The 24269-nt window shown below is 46.5% G+C and overlaps 2 protein-coding genes across 2 annotated transcripts in view; both read right to left on the bottom strand.

Moving 5' to 3' along the window:
- Positions 1-12: 12 nt before the first annotated feature.
- Positions 13-5652, bottom strand: LOC133136275 (IgGFc-binding protein-like). The gene is made up of 3 exons (XM_061253644.1): positions 5527-5652; positions 388-1623; positions 13-20 (listed from the first exon to the last, which is right to left on the bottom strand). The coding sequence occupies exons 1-3, from the start codon at positions 5573-5575 to the stop codon at positions 13-15; spliced, it is 1293 nt and encodes a 430-aa protein (XP_061109628.1). The 5' UTR covers positions 5576-5652.
- A 6908-nt stretch (positions 5653-12560) lies between these two features.
- Positions 12561-24269, bottom strand: part of LOC133126673 (IgGFc-binding protein-like) — a 29421-nt gene continuing 17712 nt past the window's right edge. Inside the window, exons 16-27 of the mRNA XM_061239014.1 lie at positions 23865-24064; positions 23355-23490; positions 22562-22887; positions 21008-21551; positions 20051-20652; positions 18487-19039; positions 17606-18195; positions 16929-17493; positions 16451-16647; positions 15617-15985; positions 13571-13848; positions 12561-12670 (exon numbers count right to left, since the gene is read on the bottom strand). Of these exons, the coding sequence (XP_061094998.1) occupies positions 12619-12670; positions 13571-13848; positions 15617-15985; positions 16451-16647; positions 16929-17493; positions 17606-18195; positions 18487-19039; positions 20051-20652; positions 21008-21551; positions 22562-22887; positions 23355-23490; positions 23865-24064 (4412 nt within the window). The 3' untranslated portion in view covers positions 12561-12618. The remainder of the gene's footprint in view (positions 12671-13570; positions 13849-15616; positions 15986-16450; positions 16648-16928; positions 17494-17605; positions 18196-18486; positions 19040-20050; positions 20653-21007; positions 21552-22561; positions 22888-23354; positions 23491-23864; positions 24065-24269) is intronic.

Raw genomic sequence — 24269 nt, 5'->3', positions numbered from 1 at the left:
CTTTGCTGCATGTTATTGTACTGCAGGAAAGTGGGGGAGGACCTGCACCTGGAGAAATCGAAAGGGGGAACAAGACGGACTGTAAAGGTTTCCAAACTGTTTTGGAGGGAAAAACATCTCTTTAAAATATGTGAATGTACTACATGTGAGGATACTACATATTGAACATCACAACAACCCAACTGTAATAAAACAGTAAGCCATGAGAGGTTGTGCTTTATCATTAGTATAGTCACGGTGTTGTTAGGCATGAGCTGAGTGTGTGGGTGGGGTGTTGTGAACACTCTTTTGGGGTTGCATCAGAAAAAGGTTTGGAAAAGCCTACTCTAAAGGGAACATTTAAGGTGAGAGCTGAAGAATGGCGTTGGGGTCGCATGATGGACCTACCTGATTGGCCACATTGTGCTGGGGCTCCATACCCATTCATTTGGCTCACACCAATGCTGTAGACCCCAAAGGATGCAGTGGGGTGGGCGGCACTATGACGGCCCGCTCCAGCCTTGAAGGGTACCTCAGCCCAGGAGAACTCTGTCCCATCTATACGCTGGAATGCCACATTCCTGGGCAGGGGGGCGTTGTCAAACCTGAGCCCAGCCATGTCACCGTTGCGAACCAGGAAGATGGCCTTGTTGTCAAAGTCAGCCTGCCCGTCCAGAGTGTACGAGGAGCAGAAGCGGTCAGTGGGCAACACGGTCATGAGAAACGGGTCGTACATCAGCGAGCGGCTTACACGGACCCCGTTGAATAGGTAAAGGACTTGGATGCCATGGTCGGCGGTGATGAGGACACCATTGTCCTTTGTAATCTGGATCTCCTGGGCCTGACCCTTGTTCAGGCGCAGCACCTTATCCCTGCCGCCTGATTTGAGCACTACCCGTGTGGTCTGAGAAGCCTGAACATAGACACTGTCATAGCGGGTTTGGAAGTGCAGGGGTGCCACCAGAAAATTCTTGCCCCAGTTCTGGACAGGCACCAGCTGCTCGTACACATGGTTGCATTTGGAGAACTTCCAGGTGCAGGTGTGGCCACTGGACACTGCTACCGGGAGAGTGGAGAGCACCCGGCTGCCCGTTAGGTCATGCATGCCCTGGATCTGCATGCTCTCATAAGGCTGCAGCTCTATGCTGATCTTATTGCCGGGGGCATAGTGCTTTCCCTGGAACCGCACTGGCGCCCGGGGGAAGATCTGGACCGTGTTGCGCTGCTTGTGGTTGGTGATGGAGAATTCTTTGAAGGTCCCCGGGGGGGGGGAGCTGGGAGTGAAGATATAGTATTCGGTCCCCCACTCTGATACGGGGTAGACCACCGCGGTGTCAGCGGTGTACCGCTTGAAGTTTAGGGAGACCACCGTCACTTCCTGGTTGGCCTCGATCCGGACCGTTTTAGGTGTCCTCTGGGAGCCGTCCATCTCCATGTTAGCAGGCAGCTGGATGACGGTGCCTTCCCCAGCGCCGAGCGTCTTCTCCTGGACGAAATGCAGCGAAGGCACGCTCACCTTCACCTTAGTGTCGGCGTGCAGGGCAGAGATCTGGATCTGGAGGCGGGCTTTCCCATAGTGTGGCAGGTAGTTCTGCATGAAGGCGGTGGCAAACTCTTTCCCGGCAGACCCAGCATAGCAGAGTGCTGCAAGACACCCAGAGAGAGGTTCAATGAACGCCCCCTCAGCCCCATTGAGAAGCAGACATGTTGTACATGGGGGAAAGGTAGAACAAAACCCATTTTAAATCTGGCTTAACACTACAAAAGCATTAAAAAGTAGCAGTAGTGCAGTGGTGTCTCTTACCTTAAGATCACAAACCTAGGTATTGACTAGCAACACCAATTTCTTTTTTTACAAAGCCCTTTCATATTTTCTCTACGAGAGTTTCATAGCATAGATATGATGGTGATCACATACTACTGCGATGGTTTCTTTATTATTATCATAATTATTATTATCATTATTATCATCATTATTATTATTATTATTATTCATCTTTATTTATACGGGGAAGGTTGACTGAGCTCTTTTGCAACAAAACACCCTGTTAATATTTTTTTTTTGATGGGGAAATTGTTCAGTATGTACAGGAAGATGATCAAATGTCTCTTTCAATTTACTTTATCTTTTTCCATTCCTCACATTCTTCTGCATTCATTTGCAGAAAAATAAAAATCAAAAAGCTGTTGACCCTGCTCAAAGTAATGGAGACACGTCCATCACATCTTGTCTAAATACAGCAGGTTATTGAATGTGCTGTGATCACATTGGCAGGTGAAAGCATTGACTGTCTGTGTGGCATTACAGCACTAGGGTCGCTCGCCTCAGAGTCATGTTGTTAATTAGCAAAAGCACACACTGTGTGTGGGGTGCCAAACAACAGCAATGATTGCACACTAATTAAACTGCATTAACAAGCACGACACAGCCCCTACCGACTACACAGATCACAAACATAACAAGCCATTACATGTACCGAATTGCCCCCTACTAGTCCATGCCAATCACAGCGAAGAATCTCATTTCAAATCTTTTTTTTATTTTTATTTTTTAGAAAATGCCTGCGTGCTGAGTGTCAATTAAGGACTCTATCGGTTCTCAATAATATTGAAAAATCCAAAAAGTCCTACAGTACAGTAACTTGCAAAGTAGTGCCACCAGCAACTTTAAGAGCAATAAATCTCAATGTCTATGTGGCATAAGTGCTTAGTGTAATCCATGTTCTACCACATGTAAATTACAGATTACATATGCCCTCTGATGGAGATCAAGTGTTTTTGGGTCCAGTGTCTGAACTTGTCATTATTAAATTTGTCCATTATGAAATTATAGTTAAGACAGACAGAACAAAGGTGAGTCAAGACACATGCATATTGTGGACTGAAACCGAGAAGTCAAATCATTCCTTTAAAATATGTAGTCCACTGTCCTCTGTAGACATTACACAGAGTTCTGTACAAGCATTAAGAAATAATTTAATCATCAGCACTCCTGAAATAAGCCCCTTGCCTCAAATCCAATTGGATGGTGGGATTTTAATCAATATGTTTGATTCTTTCTTTCAGGGGATTGGACACACTGTACCACTACATTAGTCCCACAAAGAGCTTTTTATCTGCCATACTACAGATAAAGGATAATGGTTCTGGCACAACAGCAGTTTAATATCAACAGCAGTCAAGGACTACGTGGTCTCAAATCTCAATTTAAATACCACTGGAGTACACTCCCAACAGCAGGTGCCTGCCCGGCACGCAATCCTCTCTCATTTACAATCCCATAATGCACAGCTTCGGGTGGAGACATCGCATTTGCACGTTTCGCGGCTTGATAAACGGTCAGAGCAGAGGAAGCAGTCAGCCGTCCACGCGTTATTTAAAGAGCACCGGTTCAAAGGACGAGTAGGCGAGAGGGATCGACAAATTGACATGGTGGCGAACTGTAGTTTCCATCCATCCATTATCTGAACCCGCTTATCCTGATCAGGGTCGCAGGGGGGCTGGAGCCTATCCCAGCATACATTGGGCGAAAGGCAGGAATACACCCTGGACAGGTCGCCAGTCTATCGCAGGGCACACACACCATTCACTCACACACTCATACCTATGGGCAATTTAGACTCTCCAATCAGCCTAACGTGCATGTCTTTGGACTGTGGGAGGAAACCGGAGTACCCGGAGGAAACCCACGCAGACACGGGGAGAACATGCAAACTCCGCACAGAGAGGCCCCGGCCAACGGGGATTCGAACCCAGGACCTCCTTGCTGTGAGGCGGCAGTGCTACCCACTGCACCATCCGTGCCGCCCCGCGAACTGTAGTTTGCGTAACCTAATTCAATATTCAAGTCATTTGTACTGCAGAGTTCTTAACGGGATCTCATCCTCCTCTAGTTTAGTTTCAGGCGAGAAGTCTACAATTGTTTTTTTTTGTTTTTTTTCATGCCCCAGCAAATCAATGCGAAATCAATGTTCACGTGAGATGGCAGTGACATACTCTTTTCCGATCAGTGAAAATGGGATGTGGGATCCCTTGCTGCTCTGTGGCTGTACCTCCGCACAGACTAACGTTTAATAACATATTCACTAATAACATGATTTATAATAAATAATGGAAATAACATAACATAGAAATTCAGATAAAAATGTGTTTAGTCAAAATAAATGCGAACAAATAGGTTGTGATTTCAGACATTTAACTTTACCCACTTTTTATCCTGTGCTGAATTGATCCTGCCCTGTGTGGCAGTGGCTGCTATCGATCGGGGAGGGCACAGACACGCGTGTGCTCCGCTCCCAGGTATGTGAAGCTGGCCGGGTTTTATTTTATTTTTACCAAACTGCGTTTAATGGGCGTGGGTCTACAGCGCTAATGCGGCGGCTTCTTGCAAATAAATTGTAACATTCCGGCGTGGTCAATATTCATCCGCATTATCAAACAAATCTATTTCATTTACTCTGTAGCCCGCGCTGCTGACTGCACCAGACTGAAAAGACTGAATCCATGAAGGCGACCGCCGCATGGAGTCTCTAAGCAGTACCTTTATGGCCGTTCCACAGGGAGCCCGCCGGGTCAAGTGTAAATCAGGCTTTAGTGGGAAGAAAACACTTCATATGCAGCTTAACTGACTCACTGGATTGACAACGCTGACTGCCGCCTGATCAGACAGAGAGGGTCACTGGTGTGCAATGAGTGGATCATCCCAGCCAACTGAAACCCTTCTGCCAGAACCAGGATTTCAAGAATACATGAGTTATTCTATCTAAAATATTAAGTGAACAGATACTGTATGTAAGATATAATATCACCTAAATCATTGTCTGGTACAATTATGTTATTCTTGGACACACCAATTTCACAAAATGAGCTTCATTACTCCATAGATTTTAGCAAATTATAAGCTCAAAATGTTCAACAATGTTTTGTTTTTTTGTTGATTATAGCAGATTGCAAGCCACTATCAATTGGCTGATATTCAGTGATTTTAATGGTGTGTATTAAAATTTAATGAGATGGAACTCAAAGATTTTTACTCTCCTCTGATCGGCAATAATGCACTTCTGGCCAAATGTGTTCATAAATTTCCTTGGCATGTTTTCAGGGCATAATATTTCTAAATTAATAAAACTACACTTATGAGCAAGTTCAATATTGGCAGAGAATAGAAAATGACCAATCTGAAACAGGTTTCGGTAACCATGACAACAGACTTAGAAGGCATGAGAAAATATTACCTTCTTTCCAGAAAAGGTTTGAAAGAAATTATTATGAACGCTTCCATTATGCGTTTTCCCTGCTGACTTTAATTAAATTAATTGTTTCATCGCAATCTAAATTTCCCCCACTGCTCACGGACTGCTAGAGTACCAACCCATTTCAATAAATAATGAAATAGCCTCATTTGTCAATGAAATAGTCAAGTCCAGCAACAAGCTTATAGGGTAAAGTGGGCCATATGCAAGTTTACTAGCACTAGTATCTAGGAATAAGAATTTACAGGATTACCCAGTAGACTACTGCCATTTAAAACATGTATATTTCACTTACCACATGACAGCAGAACCAGAAAACAGGGCAGTAACAGTCTGGTCCCCATGGCTGAAACACATGAACAACGTGTTAATGTCCCTGTCCATCATCAATTATTACCAAGAGACAGACCATTTAAGAACACTTCTAACTCAGTCAGCAAAGTAACAAAGTCACACAGGACCTGACAAAAAAGTTTTGAGCATTATTCTCTCATAAAAGTGTAGCAATTCCTTTAAAAACAGACGTGAACAGTGGAAGTCTATACAATGAAATTAGGTGTTAACTACTGAATTGAAATCAATGGCAGAGATGCATGCAATCGGACAAACAGCAGCAGCTGAAGTGAATCCATACTCACTTGAAGAGGGCCCACTGATATGACAGGGCACCTTGGGTGCCATCCTTAAATACACTCCAAACCTTGCCCTGGCATCCAGTCAGAACATGCAAACACCAGCACCTCCAAATGATGATTGTAAGCCCTGTAAACAAACGACCTTCTGACACATTCCTAATCTCATTCACAACACACACGCGCGCGCGCGCACACACACACACACACACACACACACACACACACACACACACACACACACACGCACACCACACGCACAACACACACACGCATGCACACCACACACACACACACACATGCACACCACACGCACGCACACCACACGCACACACACACAAACACACACACTCGCAAGCACACACACACACATGCACACCACACGCACACACACACGCAAGCACGTACACACACACACACGCACACACACACCACACGCACAGGTGAATGGCACCAAGGCAGCGCTGGGGCAGTAACACAGTTTCTATTTGAACTTCAGATGAAGTCAAGTTGCTTTAGATTAGATATATGCCCACAAAGAGCAAACACATGAGCAACACTCACCAAATATGAGCAACACATGAGCAATGTCAAATACACCTCTATTCAACGCGGAATTAAGAAGCCTCCCTTTGATTTCAGATCAATTAACAACTGCATTTCTGCTATAGGGGCAAAGCATTATATAACTACAGATACTAGATAAAGGTCTTTATATGTCTAATATTATGTTGCTATAATAATATAATGTTATGTCGCTGTTATAAGTACTTCCTGGCTCACTTACTTCAAATATGTATATACAGTACAGTTCTGCAGAATTTGCGTTACTGTCACCTTCCTGTCAGCTTTGACCAGTCTGGCCCTTCTCCTCTGACGTCTCTCATTAACAAGGTGTTTCTGTCTGCAGAACTGCTGCTCACTGGATTTTTTTAGTTTTTTTGCACCATTCTTTGCAAACTCTAGAGACTAGTGTACGTGAAAATCCCAAGAGATCAGCAGTTTCTGGAGATACTCAAACCACCCTGTCTGCCACCAGCAATCATTCCTCAGTCAAAGTCACTCAGATCACATTTTTTCCTCATTCTGATGGTTGATGCGAGCATTAACTGAAGCTCCTGACCCGTATCTACATGATTGTGTGCATTGCACTGCTGCTACACAATTGGCTGGTTAGATAATCTCATGAATAAGTAGCTGTAATGAAGTAAAAATGTTCCTAATAAAGTGCTTGGTGAGTATATAGAAAGACATTATTCAACCGTTCATACAGAAGCCATTTAGAGACACCACAAACCCTGGCCATGGAAGCAGACACACTGAGCTGTCCGTTCCTCCCCTTTATTCAACAATAACAATAATCTCATCATGTTATGCATACATGTTTACGTGCAAGGTCTTCTGCACTGCATACAAAACTATTTACTAATGTTAAACATTTGCACATGTTAAGTCAGGCCCACATAACAGGCCTACATCATAAATCATGTACTGTAGCTAACATTAATGTCGTGTTACCTCACAACTTGAAGTGAAGATCTCTTCCCCTTCTGGGGGAATAGGGAATAATAAGAAGATAAAAGTTTTTTTTGTTTTTTTTAACTGAACAAAAATAATAGGGTTCTAGCTTGGACCCATAATACAAATAATTGTTAAGTTTCCAGTATGTTACAATTCTGTAGGAGGATCGGATTAGACGGAAAATGAAATAAAAAACAATGATTGTGGAGTAGGCTACCACCACAGCATGAACCACTGTATCATGTACCCAGCACACCATTATATTACATTATTGGCATTTGGCAGATGCTCTTATCCAGAGCGATGAACAGTTGATTAGACTAAGCAGGAGACAACCCTCCCCTGGAGCAATGCAGGGTTAAGGGGAGCCTTGCTCAAGGGCCCAATGGCTGTGCGGAACTTATTGTGTGGCTACACCGGGGTTTGAACCACTGACCTTGTGGGTCCCAGTCATGTACCTTAACCACTACACTACAGGCCGCCCCCAAGTGGTGTGGGGAACGGATCCTGAGATAAGTAGCACCTAACCCGAGATAAGTAGCCTACTCCGCCATCTAATCCAATTCTATCCCCAATTTCTGTGGTTTATTTAGGCCTATGTACTCCACCTTTCCTGCCTTCCAAAAAATGCTTTAAAAAAAATGCTCCCCACAGTGTGAGCACTCGCAAATAAGGGGTGCACAGAAGCGGTGCTTGATCCATTCCCCACACGGATTGGCAAGGCCACGATAAGTACCAGAGCACAGGTAGTACCGAGCAAACAGCAGGATTAGCTATGTGGCTATAAAGGCCATTATTGTCACTCAATTTGTTCGCCGCGTGGTTTCCACATCATAGCCGCATGACAGCTGAACATCTGCTTTCCAGCCCATTTTGTCCGCTTTAATATCCAGTGCAGAAGAACAGGGCATTTCAGAGTGGTTATGGTGTTTGGATCCCTTATGCTCGGTCATAGAGGGAACTTTTCGTGGCCAATTAAAAATATGGGTTGGGTGGGGTGGGTACCTGAGTTATTGGTTTACCCGTAACATTTCTGGAATGTTTTTTGTTTTTTTTCCCAAGTCAGTGTTATTGACCTCTATGCTTTCAATTACCAGTGGTGATTTAAGTTATTTGATTTTTGCTCTCGCACCTTAAAGGGTTAAGGAGCAGTTGATTTATGGCGTAGGCTATGCTTATTTGCATTTAAGGTAGGCATACTGTAGCTGGTAATCGCATAATTCATTGAAATATTTGTTTAATGTTGGTTCAATACATTAGCCAAATATGGAGCATTTATATGCAATGGAGCGTGCAACACTGATTACAAATTTGGGCGTTTTCATTTACGTTTCACTGAAAAAGGCGGGTTGCGCACACCTTGCCCGGAATTGCACAGCGATGCTCTGAGAAAATTCTGGGCAAACAAATGTGATAACCAGACAAGGTTATGTTCTGACTGAGTTCAAATGCTATCGGAAAAAGCTCCCAAAATCAGTCATTCCTGCTGCAGCCCAGCAGCCCAACACACAATAGAATTGGTCACTGATTGTAAAGAAACCACAAGATTTGCAAAGGCCTCCAGGAATGGAGTATAACACCCCTATGCAGAATGAATGAAACTGAATGAAATGGTAAACCGTCACCATGGCCTAACGGTGTTGAGTAGATTACTTTGGAAGTGTAATCTGATACTGATTTCATGACTTAAAATCTAATTCATAACAATCTTTTAGATTAAATTTAAATAATCTAATCACTTTTGGATTACTTCTGGACTGGACTAGTCATTTTTGGATTACTTCTAGATATACATGCAGTGAGCATTTTATGAATTTATTTTTAGATTTATTAAGTCTTCTGCTGCTGTAGCCTATCCACTGTCACTTTTGTCAGCTTCGACCAGTCTGGCCCTTCTCCTCTGACCTTCTCATTACATTACATTACATTATTGGCATTTGGCAGACGCTCTTATCCAGAGCGACGTACAACAAAGTATGTCATTAACAACATGTTTTTGTCTGCAGAACTGCTGCTCATTGGATGTTTTTTGCACCATTCTCTGCAAACCCTAGAGACTGTTGAGTGTGAAAATCACAGGAGATCAGCAGTTTCTGAGATACTCAAACCACCCTGTCTGTCATCAACAATCATTCCACGGTCAAAGTCACTTATATCACATTTTCTTCCCATTCTGACATTTGGTCGGAATAACAGCTGAACCTCTTGACCACATCTGCATGGTGTTATGCATTTAGTTGTTGCCACATGATTGGCTGATTAAATATTTTCATTAACAAGCTGGTGTACAGGTCTACCTAATAAAGTCTTCTCAAACTGGTTTCATGAACATCCATTACAAATTTCCAGAAATTGTGTGATGCAATCATGTCAACATGGAATAGAATCTTAAAGGAATGTTTTCAGCATCTTGTGGAATCCATGCCAAAACGTATTGAGGCTGTTTTGGGAGCAAAGGGAGGCCCTACCCAGTATTCGTAGAGTGTTCCAAATAAAGTAATCTGTGAATGTAGTCCTTCTGGACTATATACTTTTTTTTCGTGCGAAAAACGAAACATCCAGTGAGCAGCAGTTTTGCAGGCAGAAACGCGTTGTTAATGAGAGGAGAAGGGGCCAGACTGGTCGAAGCTTGCAGCAAAGTGACGCATTACAGTAGTGGAATGCAGAAGAGCATATCTGAAGACACAACGCGTCAAACCTCTTAGTGGATAGGCTACAGCAGCAGAAGACAAATAAGTGTAATAAATACCAGGGCTGAACGATGAATCTTTCACACCGAAATCGACGCAGTTTGCAAGGCTGCGGTAAAATAGTGTTTCAGGAGTGCTTATAAAAGTTGTCCATCTGGACGAAAAGTGAGGTTGGGTTCCCAACCGACAGGAATGATACAAAATGGAACATATGTATGCTATTCCCTTACGCTGGTAAAAATGTAACCACTCAATAGCGTGCCGTGAACTGCATATACAACATCGTAACAATTACATTTCATGGTTTGCCTCAGGACGATTCTGAACGTCATGAACTTAGTTTGACAAGCAAGGGCAAGCGATTACTTATCAAAGGCTGCAGGATGGGACTCAAAGCGCCTCTTGAGGGGTGTGACTTCTAAACGTTAAATTAGCATTTTTTTTTTATAGTGCTACTAAACTAAAATGATTTATAACCATTCGTATTAGGCGATATTTAGCTTGCGGCTATTAGTACTGATCTGTCGGTTTTGATTGAACTTACAATAGGGACATGGGAAATATGTTCCTCCTAAAGCAGTAAATGAAACGTAGTTGTTGCTAAACTACAATTCGCAAAATAATTCGTCATTTAGACTCACTTTGAACAAATGCCAGGCAAGACTAATGTAAACTTTGCCACACCAAGCGAACACGCTCCAACAGCACTGCAACGATGCAAAATAATGAAAAACGACACTCGACACTGACCGACTGATGAATAGCAGCCCCTCAAGGAACTTTAAATTGTCCGCTCAACTACCCATTTGCCATTATGCTGGCAAAACTGCAGCGTCATATTGTTAAAATGTTAAGATTTGGTTAATGATTTCTGAACCTTTGGTTTTTTCAAAGTCAATTTCTTTAATCAATAGGGTGAAATTACTATGCAATTAGGGTGAACTGCTATGCAAACCTAATATGTAGGCTATTGGAGCAGTTAATATGTTCACAGCATCCAATATGATCGCTACTATAGAATCATTTGACATGCACGGAACAAAACAAAACGCAATAGAAATATTGTTCTGAAAAACCGCAATTACATTTCCCCCAAATCATCCAGCCCTAATAAATGACCATTCGGCATCATCTTTTTTCCTTTTTTTTTAATTTTTTTTTTTATAAAAGACTCTGCTGCCGTAGCCCATTAATCTACTTTGAACACGCAATGGGTCAAACCTCGAAGGTACACTTCCCTCTACTGTTGTAAGGTGTGGTTATTTGCATTACGGGAACCTTCCTCTCAAGCGGGCCCTTCCTTGGCCATCATTAACGCGCGCCTGCCGGCAGAAATGCTGGACGTTTAGTTTTTTGCACCATTCTCTGCAAACTCGAAGCGGTTGTGCATAGATCAGCACTCGAGTTCGCGAAGAAACAAATTACAACAGCGGTATTCAGAAAAGCATCTCTGAACATACAATGCGTTAATACCTCCAAGTGGACAGGCTAGAGCAGAGTTGATGGTTTTAGGTTTAAAAACATAAAACCAAGGGACGGAATAAAATTGATTACTGGCGGATTACAGACCCAGATTATTTAATGAGTAGTTGGAGAATGGCGCTTTGACATGTTATGTTGGTCATTAAAACTTCCCAAAGGAGATCCTTAAACGGCACCATGCATCACGCCGCTTTTGCATTAAGACTAAAATTAGAATTTCAGCCATGTCAGAAAACCGGACAAGTTAGTCCATCCATGAGGTGGACCGGAATTCAACTTCACGGCCCATTACAAATTGTCAATTGTTAACAGGAGATTATATGCCCTGTTGATGTAGAGGGAGGAAGGCGTTAGCAGAATAAGCATGGGCTTGGGCTACCCTTGCGATAAGGTAAAATGCACTGTTATATTTGGGGAAGGAAACCCATGATCAAACAAGCATGACAATATTTGATCAGTTCATTCCCCACAAAAGGAAATTTTGTTTAGGCAAACATCAGCAACCTGTATACACACTAAAAAGGGAGGGAGCCATAGTTTCAGGCAACTGTTCAACATTTTACAAGTGCCTAGATCAGCTGTGCATAGACTGCGAGCGCATAGTGCTGCAAGGCAACACAGCTATGGGCACCATTACATTTGCTCTGGGAGCATGAAACAAGAGGAAAGTCCAGGCATCAGAAAGGTCATGTTTTTTTGTTTTCAAACCATGAACCGATTTCAGCAATTAGTTCTACCTCCTGGCCAAAGAATTGTGCCAATTAGCAAACTTTGGCTACTGGAACAAAATGCTGGAAGGGGCCTTTACATTCAGAACCTGGGTCCTCTTCCTTTGCTGAAGTTGGTAAGTAGGGCATTTATCACCCTCAGAAGTAACAGCAGCTAGGTGATCGCGTCCATTAAATAAGATGCTAAGTAACAAGGCCAAACCCAATCAAACTATGGATTTCAAACGCCATTTATTCAGACGGGGGAAAGGTTTTAATGAGCAACACGACAGGGCATGGGTTTAAAACCTTTATTGCACGGTTTGAGCATATTCACAAACGGGGGCACACGTGGTCAAAGAACATCCACAGAGCCGGCTCCAAAGCGCCCAGAGTCTCCAAAGCCACTAGACAGGAGGGGAGAGAATGGAAGAAAGTTAGTCAAGTTCAGCAAGGTGAAACAGAGCAGCTTCATCATTACCGATTCTTTGCCCACTAGAAGGTCCAGAAATGAGCAGCTTTAGCTCATTACTGCAGCTACAAATCCTCCCAATACTGACTACATATACCAAGAGCCTTAATTTCCCACCAAGCCATACCAACACTACCATGACCAACACTAGTACTAATCTTTCCCCAAACAGGCAGAGGAGAGCCAGGGCCCAACTGTGAGGTACAGGTCAGTTTGGAAGAGAACTCAAACTATGCTCAAAATGTAGAGAACAATTCAGTCCAATTTTATCAGGCTCTGCATTAATGGACTCAATTCAGGTTTGCAAAATGTGTTCTGTGCATTTGCAAATGCATTTTAAATTTGTATTCTGCATTTGCAAATCTTTCCCTGGACAATTTAGAGTTTTGCAAATGAACAGTTAGGATAATTCTGCCAGTAATGAAACAATACAATACAGCCTGGCTGGGACCCAAAAGATCTTAGGATCATGGCAGGGACTGTTGGAGATTTAGGTCTGGTTACAAGTCTTGAAACTTAATGCATTTGCTTTAACCGTTTTGATCACAGATCTATACATCACACCATGTGCCGCCATTGCAACTGTACATCACAATAGTTATTGTACCTACCGCTTTAAGCCCCCTACCCCCAAGTCTACTTTAAAATAATCTTGAGATTAAGGATCTTAAGTCCTCATAACTCATCATTTATACCTGGAATCAAACCGGTTGGCCTTCTGAGCCTTCCCCAGTACGGTGCCCAGAACCGCACAGTACTCCAAGTGAGTATTGTCTAAGGGGAGTAAAACTTCCTTGGAGCCTAGTCACAACCAGTGATTCCTCATGAAGCTCACCAGCTGTTTAAGCTCATGATCCAGTCCTTGGACTCGGGGAGGTCATCGCAGGCCTGACCATCGTAGTTGCCGCACGCGCCGCAGAGCTTGCCAGAGTCCTCGGACGACAGTCGCACCCTCACACTCCCCGACGTGCTGGCCTCCAGCTCCAGGTCTGGCTGAGAGCCGGCCTCCAAACCCTTCCTCACCACGACCCTCACCTCCGGCCAGGCCCAGATCCGGCGTACAGAAACCCCCGAAGGCAGTGAGAGGGGGAGAGACACCAAGTCTCCATTCACCTGCCAACAGTCACAATCTCACCGGGAGGAAACTGGTTCTGTCATTCTGAGGAATGCGCACATTCTTGCGACAAACTGGTGGCAGTTTGGAATGGCACCTTTTCCCAAAACAAACTGATGGAACAGAATTAACATTTCTACCCAAATCAAACTGCTCATAGCAGTCTTAGCATATAGTAGCATGTTGATGGTAACAGGGGGGGGGTTATCAAATGTGTATACATACAAAAGACAAATTGTCCTAAAGAAATGGAAACTTTCTAAACTACTTCATTTGCAGTTCAAGTTCAAGTAACTAGTTGCATTTTCTGAGGAATGTTTGGGTAGAGTTGAACTCAATTGCCTCTGAAAATAAAATGACCAATTGAAAGTGCGAAAGGTGGCCAATGCAGTCAACAAGTTTCACAGCTGCTACAGCAAGGCATAATATCAAAATTAAAGTGCATTTTCCCACCCTGTGAAGCAGCAAACAATCGCTTCATTACACTTTCATTGCGTTACAGGTGGACCCTTCAACCTTCAATTGAAAGCATTTAAAACCTCAGCAAAAAAGGGTTGGCTAGTTGCATACAAAATCAGCAGTCTAACTCCCCTACAGAGTTGCATCAACCTTCCTACAAAACTGCCATTTCACAGACTGATTCACACAAATAACTCTGTTCTCTTCATCACAGTAGTGAATTAAAATTACAGAACTTAAGAGATGGACAAAAATCTATGTTGGATTGGATATTGAAACTACAAGGGTGATGAGCTAGTGACACAGAAGCCCCTGTCAGTGATAATGGATTTGAACTGCAATTTATTCTAAACCAAGCTAGCTGCAGTTTAGTTAGTTTTCAAAGGGTGAATTATGGGCTACACTCCTAACCATGTATGCAATTCAATTGGCACAGTAAAATACTGGGAATTGAGGGAAATGAATCCCAGGAAGGGACCTCACCCCCCACTGAAGGAAAAGGAGCTTTAGATGTTGTGCTCTAAAGATGAATCAATATTTTAGCCTCCTCAAGAGGGCAGCAATAAAAGCCGAAGTGGATTGTAACTGGGACAGAGACCATAAACCAGTGAATTACCAGTTTCCACATGATTTCACCAGTTCATCATTCCTTAACGTAGATTAAGGCACAGGGACATGAATAGGCTAAGCTGCACAATCTACAGCTAAAGGGTGGCGCGCGCGCGTGCGTGCGTGCGTGCGTGTGCTGTCAAAGCCATGCAGCAGTCATTTTTCTGCAGGAATGTGCCATCACCTGGTTTCACCAATTTAACCTGCTTGGTTCAGGAAAGCAGCGTTGTACACTCAGTGAGCACTTTTGTATTTGTTTATTTATGGTCACTTGCATTACGGTCACTTTCCTGTCAGCTTTGACCAGTCTGGCCCTTCTGACGCCTGTTGACAGCGCTTTTGCCTGCAGAACTGCCGCGCATTGGATGTCTCGTTTTTCCACATCATTCTCAGCAAACTAGAGACTGTTGTGTATGAGTATCTAAAACTGCTAATCTCCTGTGATTTTCAAACTGCCCTGTCTGCCACCAACAACCATTCCAGTCATTTTCTGCATTCTGATGATTGATGTGAACATTAACTGAAGGTCCTGACCCGTATCTGCAAGACTGTATGCATTGCACAGCTGCCACACAATTGGCTGATTAGATAATCATGTGATCAAGTAGGGGTAAAGTGCTCAGTAAGTGTATGTAGCTGGACCAAATACCTGCAGACAGTGGCCCCCAGCCAGGTCATACAGCATCCAGCCATACTTACATACACGGTCCCATTCCGGATCACCATGGTTGCCCCATACAGGAACAGGTGCAGTGTGTTGACCAGCCCCTTCTTGCAGTGACCCTGGAAGACGGCCACCTGGAACCAGCGGTCACTCTCACGGTCGCACAGAGAGGCCAGGTTGAAGGAGATGTTGGGCTGCAGGTTTGACTCCAGGCCATCCAGGGTTCTGAACGTCAGGTCGGGCCGGACCCGGCAGACGCCCGCATCGCCGTGGCACCCCCACGCCCCATCCCTCAGCAGGCAGCGCTGTTCGGGGCCACAGGCGGTCGGCTCGCAGGCTGCACCCCCCAAAAGCTCACACCAGCACCTCTTACTACAGCCCGGCGCATAGACAAGCTTCTTGTTCTGCAGGAGGGCACAAATGCCACCATTTTACAACATTTCAGTCTCCGACGACCATTTTACAAGAGCACGTGATCCCTGACATCCCATTTAGTGGGCCCTGTTGTCTGGGCTTGTGACAACTCAGCCCTGTAGAGTGCATTGGGGAAATGTTTAATGAAACTCCACCAAGTTGAAGCACCATTTTAACAATTCCACCAGTCCCTCAATTTGAACCTTCCCTATGAATTTTGTGGGCTCTGACTTCAGTCACATACAATTTAGCAGAGCACAGAGATAATTGCCTCCAGTAGACACTGCTTTAAATACAATTTGGCTATAGGCTTAGCCAAGTGCAACAAGACTGAAGGTGCAAATTACTGAAGCAGCACACCATTTTTGGCTGACATGCAAGTCATGCTAGCAGATATGGTACAATTTCTATCCGAACCGACACCACATTTCACATATGAAAGGAAGCAGAGTTACCTTGAGGTATCTTCCACGATGCACACATCCACACTGGCTAACGGGCACACACGCGTCACCATTGAAAACTAAACCGCCATTACACTGGCAGCCCTCAGAGTGCCTCTGACACAGACCAGGAGTGAGAATTTCAGGACAGGTAGTAGAACATGAATCAACATCCCTGCTGGCCTGGCTCTGGTCTGGGCACTCAAGACCTGGAGAGGGGAAACAAAAAACAAAACCTGATGATTGTACACAGTGCCCACTATAATCCTTATGCCTGAAAACAATTGAGCCCAACACCAATGGGTAAGGCTGCAAATGCACAGAAAGGTGCCACATTGTCTCCTCCCAAAAATTGACAATCACAATTCAGCAACTGAGAAAGTAGAGAAATGTTTTAACCACCACTCAAGCTAGTTAAACAAGCAAAAGTTGAAACCAGTCAATTCAAGCTGTAGGCAAGCTGTAGGCAAAAACCACAGCATTTACTTACGGCAGCTCTCTCTCCAGGCGTCCACTTCGACTCCCTTCGCCTGGCAGGCCACCGCATAGGCCTCCAGCGTTAGGCACAGTGCTTGTGCTTTCCTGGAGGTGGCACAGCGGACCTTGACACAGGCATCACGGTAAGGCTCAACAGCCACAGTGCTGCAGCAGCGCCTGAAAGGGCCCGTCGTGCTGGTCAGGAAGTCACAGGATTCGACACCGGGCGCCTCGGGGTTGGAGACATCGCTGCAAGGTTCGCAGTTCGCCGTACAGTCCAGGGTGCAGCGTTGGCCCGGCGCCCCCTCTGCCCAGCTCTTGACAAAGTCAGAGGGGCCGTCAGCGACCTGCTGAGAGCGAAGCGTCAGGTCGTCTGCGGCCTTGCCGTTGTAGTTCCCACACAGGCCAGAGGTGGTGCCAGAGTAACTGGGTGGTAAGATGACCCGGACATAGAGTGTTGAGGTGAAACGGATCTGGAGCCCGAAGTCAGTCTCCAAGACACTGCTGCTGCCATCTTGGTAAGCCTTTATGGCACCACTGTTGATGATCATGGGTAGGGTGAAATCCTCTTTGTTGAACTGAAATGAAAAGTTGTCATGCTTAGGGACAAGGAGATGTTAAACAAAAATGAGCTGCTTTGTAGGCGAATGTACACGTTTGCAACTTGTCTCAAAGGAGCGAATCACTCACCCGGACTTTCCAAAGGACTCTGGGAAATATTTCCACTACATTATCTTCATCCAGTATCAAAACGACAGCCTTCAGCGGGTCATCCACTCCATTCTCCACCCTGTCTACACTCACGAGCACTTTAAAGGGAGGCAGGGCAGACGGGTCGGACTGCACGAGAACGTAGGTACAGGTTCCGCGATGCGCCAGTGCATAGCCATCAAAGGTGATGTACCCGAAGCCACCCAACACCTGGCATGTGCCGGGATTGGCCGGCAGGCACTTGCCGATGCCGCCCTCCACCACACAGGACTCCTGGGGCCCGCAGCCAGGAGAGAAGCACACCATCTTCGACCGCTCACGACAGAGGCACTTCTCCTGGCACCGGTCCCCCAGGACGAAGGTGCCCAGGGGGTAGTACAGCCCATTGTAGAGGCAGCCGCAGGCAGCATGGGGCACACACTCCCCGTCGCTGAGGACGTGATCGCTGTCACAGCGGCAGCCCTCCTGACACAGGCTGCTGCAGGACGCCGGGCTCACAGAGCTAAAGCAGGTATCCAGGCAACTGGGCCCACACAGCTCATAGTGGCTGTTAGCAGGACAGTCGGCCCCTAAAGGGAGGGGGAAAAGCAAAAACAGCCCAGTTCAACTGACACTCTCCAACATCATTCCCCACCCGTTCATCCACCAAGCCTACCCACTCCACCACACAAGGCCACACTTGAAAACCACTGAGTGGATACCCTTCTCTGTGCTGTATAGATCAATGACAGTGCAGTAATTCAGATTAGCACAATGACAACGATCCGCAGCATGAGTAGTACCCTGCATAATGGCACACAGTATACTTAAACAATGTTTAAGTGAGACACCTCCATACAGACGCCCACCCCTCTTCTCACCACAGAAGGTGTCTCTTCTCCACTCCCGCACTGTGAGGTTAGCAGCTTGGCAGGCAGTCGCGTAGTCGCTGATGGAGTTGCAGAATGCAGTGGGGTGCCCTCCATATGCGCAGGTATCCTTCAGACAGCTGTCATAGAACAGCTCAGGGTCCAGGACACCGTTGCACTCTTTGAACGGGCCCTGTTCGTCCAGCAGCACTTGGCAGAAGTGGAAGTCCTTGAACACGTCCCGTTCCTCCTTGCTGCAGCGCTTCAGGTCAGAGGTCAGAGTGCGACCGGCCGCCTTAGTCTTCCAGCTGTCGGTGAACTCCTGCAGGGACCCGACTTGGCCAGTCCTCATAATGAACATGCCCTTGGGGTCACTAGGTTTACCACACAAACCCTGCAGGACCGAGCTGTACCACACAGGGAGCACCACAGTAATTGTGCCAGTCCTGTACAGCGCCACCTGCAGGCCGAAGTCGGTTTGGATTGTGATTGATGAGGGGGAGTGGTAGGCCAAGATCTGGCCTTTGTTCAAAGAGTAAGGCAAGGGTGCATACAGCCCGTCCACCTGGGGGAGGAAGACGAAACCAATTCCCAAATTATCAAATGCAATTTCAACTTCATGTTACAGGTCATTAATGGGAGCTCCCACTTGTTATTCACTGCATAGCAGCTCTGCATGGTGCCTTCTCCCCAAATGTGCCAAGAGCTGTACAATCAATTGCCCTTAACGGCAATTAAATTCCGTAACAAGTTGATATGCAGTCTCCATGTTGTCACAACCAAGTATATGCTTTCCGCAATGTTTTTTTTTTTTGTATTATCCAAGCACAAACCATCTTAAATGCAAATTTGCACCAAAAGATTAAATGCCAGAGAAAGGGTAGTGCTAGAAAGAAACATTAACTACAGAGCATATTGAGGCCAAGGATTTCTTTCTACAATGATATTGAACTGAAGAGTTTTGTTGATACAAGAAAGCTACTCGGATTAATCGATCAAACCCCTCAAAGGGGATGGGGCCCAAGCCAATTGCGTTTTACACCACTGCATGGCCAGGAGACCAATATTTTGCAGACTTTAAGCTACTCTATCATGATGGAATGGTAATCAACTGTCATTGGACCAATTACCCATCAGTTCAGAAAATGGCTGCTCAAGGCAGAGACTTAATCTTCCATCGACTTACATTTTTTGTAAAGCAGGAATAAATCCAATCAAACAGGCTTTCAAATAAACAGCCCCCATGGGGTAATTCACCCTACTGCATTTTAACAATAATGCCATTCTACCAATTCTGCAGCACATAACCAATATCACACATTAGCATAAACTATTATCCCAGCTAGTAAGACCAACTGAAACTTCTCCCCTTTGCCAAGTACACGGGTCACAGTGGGGACATCCTATGTCAATGTCACATGGAGGCAGCCTCCCTACATTCAGATGAATTAATCAGTAACCTGGTTCCAGCACACAACTAATGAAGGTTCAACTAGCCACACAGCTTGGATGTACTGAGCCTCATACCAATCAAGGCCCAGTGAACCAGTCCCACAACCAAGGAGCTTGGACGTACCGTGAGCCTGTGCGGATGCTCCTTGCGGATGACTAGGTCCTTCCCATACACCTGCACTCTCAGGTCCAGACTGAGGAAGAGCCTTGTGCTGCCGCTGGCACTGCCGATGGAGATCTGGAAGGGGACCAGGTGGCCGGCGCGGAGGGGGGCAGCAGACGCTGCCAGTGAGTAAGTGTAGCCATCGCGGAAGTCGAAGGTGTGGCCGTTGAAAGTGCGGAAGTGGAGGCCGCCCATCAGGGTACAGTAGACTACACCGGTGGGGTAACAGCCACGGACCCCGTCCAGAAGCCGGCAGCGATGGCCGGCGGGGCAGCGGACCCGGACGCACACGGCGGTTCTGGTGGACGGGTCGCAGGTGCAGCGGTTCTCACAGTTCTCGGGAGACCAGAAGGTCTCGTTGAGTTGGCGGAGCTGGCCGACTGCATCCACGCAGCCGCAGTTGCTCACAAGAGCGCAGGTCCGGTTGATGTAGGCATAGCCGGCATTACAGACACAGCCTCGCAAGCACGGCCGATTGCAGACTGGGCTGATGAAGCGGTCGCAGGACTCTCGGCATGGCAACGCACACCAGGCAAATGTGCCGTGAGGCCCGCAGATGTCATCTGCCAAGACGGGAAACAAAATTGAGTCGTTGAGTTTAGTTTAAATAAAAATGTAAAAACTAGATACTAAGGTAAGCTGACAGACAACCCTGCTGGGAGGGGGGGTGCAGGTGCTCAGATGATTGAGAATGCAGCACGGATAAAAGGATAAACAGAAATCTGAAACTACAGTGCACAGGACTGCATACACCTACTAGTGATTATGATGGCCTGCGTCTGCAGTTCACCAACACCTCCCAGGAGATCTTACCCACCATCCCAACAATATTCAGTAGACCACCAACAGAGGATTCAAAAACTAAAAACATTTTGGTCTCCAACAATTCAGAATTGGCCTCAATGCCAACAAACTCACCATGGTACAGGTCCCCTGGGTTTTGGAAGCTGAAGCCATGGTACTGGCAGATGGTGGAGTAGGACTTGAGGGCCTGTGCCAGGACCTCCTGGGCGCCATCGCTGGCGGACAGGTCGTGCATGCAGCCTTGGAGGAAGGGGTCCGAGGCCACGGTCTTGCTGCAGAGCGCGAAGGCACCAGTGGGGTCCTGGAGGACCGCGCATTCCTTGCGGTTAAGCGCCTCCTGCTCTGGCGTGACGCGGGGAGCAGGCAGGGCGCAGGCGGTGCAGCACAGCCGGTCTCCATCACTCACTGCATTCAGCAGGGCCCACGCAACCACAGAGAGGCCACCACCGCCGCCCTTGGTCTCAAAACCCTGGTGGTATGCACACAGGCCAAACACCTTGCCTCGGTACATCGGGTGAAGGGCCACGAGGACCAGAGAAGACCAGTCGTAGATCACCTGCAGCCCGAAGTCAGTCTGCAGGAAGGCATGCTGCCCCCAGTACTCCACCCTTACCCTGTCCCTCAGACTGAGTGGCAGACGGCTGAGCAGACCATTCACCTGGGCAGAAAGATAAGACCTTAGCCCTTTAAAAGCAACAGGCATGTTAACAGCACAAAATACTACAGTTAGTACAACCAGGCCCATCCACTGGCTTTGCTAGTGAAAACTCCCGTTGCATACAAACTTAACTGATGGCTGAATCGCAACTGTGGCATAAAGCTAGTCACATGTAAGAAGACCTCTATTGGCCTTGTAACATTAAGTCACTCTGTTCTACTACAGTCATTTGGCAGATTCTTATCCAAAGTGCATAACTATAGCTAGGGACAAGTGCTCAGGAGTTCCCAGCAGCGACCACATGGATAAGACCAAGAACCTGGTTGCCAAATTTGCTTTTGTTTATTCAGATTTGATCTAATGTAACACTAGCAATAAAAAAAAATAAAAAATAGTGTACACAAGCACACCAACTACAACAGCTTGTGTAGCAAATAAAATTAGAGGTAGGTAGGGGTGGGGAGAGGTGCAACCTTCAGGTGGTCAGTCCCTGCTGTTCTGACCTCCACAGGAAGGTCGCTACACCATGAGTCCAGAGGAGAGCAGTCATGACTGGGAAGTACAGATGCAACGAGGGGGAGGCGCTACAAATCAGCGTGAAACCACCAGTGACAACTGAACCAATTAGGCTCAATGTCAGTGCTGGCAGGCCTGACCAGACACCCAGACCCCTCACACCCAGAGCCAGCCAGCACAGACCTTCCACAGCCATCTGCTTTCACTTAACCATTTCATTGCCAAGCACAACAGTGGTTCAAATTCCACATGGTTTTTGCGTTGGTTAAGTGAAAGGGTTGAGAAAATTGAGAATTTAGTACGTTTTAATAGGGGCTCAACAACCCAAATAACAGTCATTGATTGGCTGAAGGTAAGGTCCAGAGTGCTGTATGGAACATGGGATTTTATGGTGGTTGTGCTCAAGTATGCGTCACTCTCGGGACTGAAAGGGTTAAACCATGTACAATATGACAGTTCCACTCAAGCTGAAGACGTCCATGGCCCCTGCTCACCCGCACGTAGCCCTTCTCCAGGTGGTGCATGGTCACCATGTGACCGTACACGCGCACGTTGACCGAGCGTACAGACGAAGCCCACGCGCTGTGGCGCCTCTCGTTCTTCTCTGTGACGGCGAAGGGGGACAGCCCTCCTGGGCCCCCACTGCTGGCCGCCAGTACATAGCTGCAGGTGCCGTCGAAGTCAAAGTCCATACCGCTGAAGCTGTGGAAGTGGGAGTCGCCCCAGGCCCAGCACAGGTCCAGCACAGAGGGTTCACACACGGGACGCCCGGCCCACTGAGCACACTTCTCACTGGGGCTACACCTCCCCTCACACGGGTCTGAAACCAAAACCACCAATGACCTTATTCCACACTCGGCTGGAACAGGGGCCTGCAACCCAATCCAGGGGTACAGAGAAATCACTCATTTACCCCCATTTCTCATACCACATGCAATTGGGTTCAGGAACATTCCTTTTGCCAGTGCCACAATATCGCAACACATACATATAAAAATGGGGAAAGTAGTCTTAAGTGAGAAGCAACTAGTCAAACACTGCATTTGCTTGTAGTCATTGTGCAGGAGTGTCAACCTCCAGTCCTGGAGGGCTGCAGAGTCTGCAGTCATTTGTCGTTTCCTTTCAATCAGCAGCCAATTAAGGCCTTGAGAACAAGGTGTGGACTCCAGCCAGTCACAGACCTAAATTAATCACTTGCAGCGTCTTCTGGTTTTCAGCGTTTCCGCTGGTTTTCAGCGTTTCCGCTCATTAGGACACACCCCCCACTGTATTGGAGTGGGCCGGTACCTGAGGAATGGCAGGTCATAACCCCGTGTATGACGGCACAGCTCTGCGAGTCAGGACAGGCGTGGGGTTTGCAGATCACTGGGGGCCCACAGGCACAGTTTAGGGTACAGTTCTGCAGCAGTCTTACCTCTCCAGGCTGGAGGGGGCAAGGGGACAAACACAGGGATGAGAGTCTCCGATGTCTTTAAATCGGGAAATAGACTCAAACTAGCAATAAGCTTTGGCATTAAAACATTCCCTCCTGGTGACAGCAGTCAGTGAAAACTACAAGTGTCATAAGCACATGAACCTTAAATCTGAGATGTACATCAAAGTACATCCTGATTAACCAGAGGAACAGCGTGCCCCAACAGAAATCTCAAATTACTACTAAGCTTAGTTACTAAGGACACCACTACCAACTAGAGCATTAACATCAGGTTACAGGAGTTAACCAGGAGCTACAGGACAGTCAAGCTTCAGTTCCTGTTCTGGCAAACCACTTTTTCTCCAGCGCCCTCGAGGCCTCACCCTGTACCACCGTCCATCCAGGAAGCAGCTGCAGTCCTTGGGTGGCACACAGCCGCTGCCGTCAAAGTAGTAGCCCGGGTCACACTGGCAGCCCTCCACACACCCAGCGGGGCAGTCCACCAGGTGCCCAACCTCAGCACACATTACAGAGCAGGCGTTCACACATGGGGTGTAGTGGCTGAACTGGGGACACTGGAACACTAAGGGAGCAGAGACCACAATGAGCCCTCAAGTTCCATAGCCAAATCCCATCCACTGACCCAGACTGCTGGGTAGGGCTGCCCAACCCACTTCCTGCAGATCTATGGTCCTGTAAGTTCACTCTAACCAACAAAGCACAGCGCATTCAACAGCTGAGATTGTCAAGCTACCAATGTTCAGAATCAGACATGCCAAATTAGGGTT

The sequence above is a fragment of the Conger conger genome, chromosome 1 (assembly GCF_963514075.1).
Source record: "Conger conger chromosome 1, fConCon1.1, whole genome shotgun sequence".
Lineage (NCBI taxonomy): Eukaryota > Metazoa > Chordata > Actinopteri > Anguilliformes > Congridae > Conger > Conger conger.
Note: the sequence above shows the minus strand (reverse complement) of the source record. Positions and strands in the feature narration are given on the sequence as shown.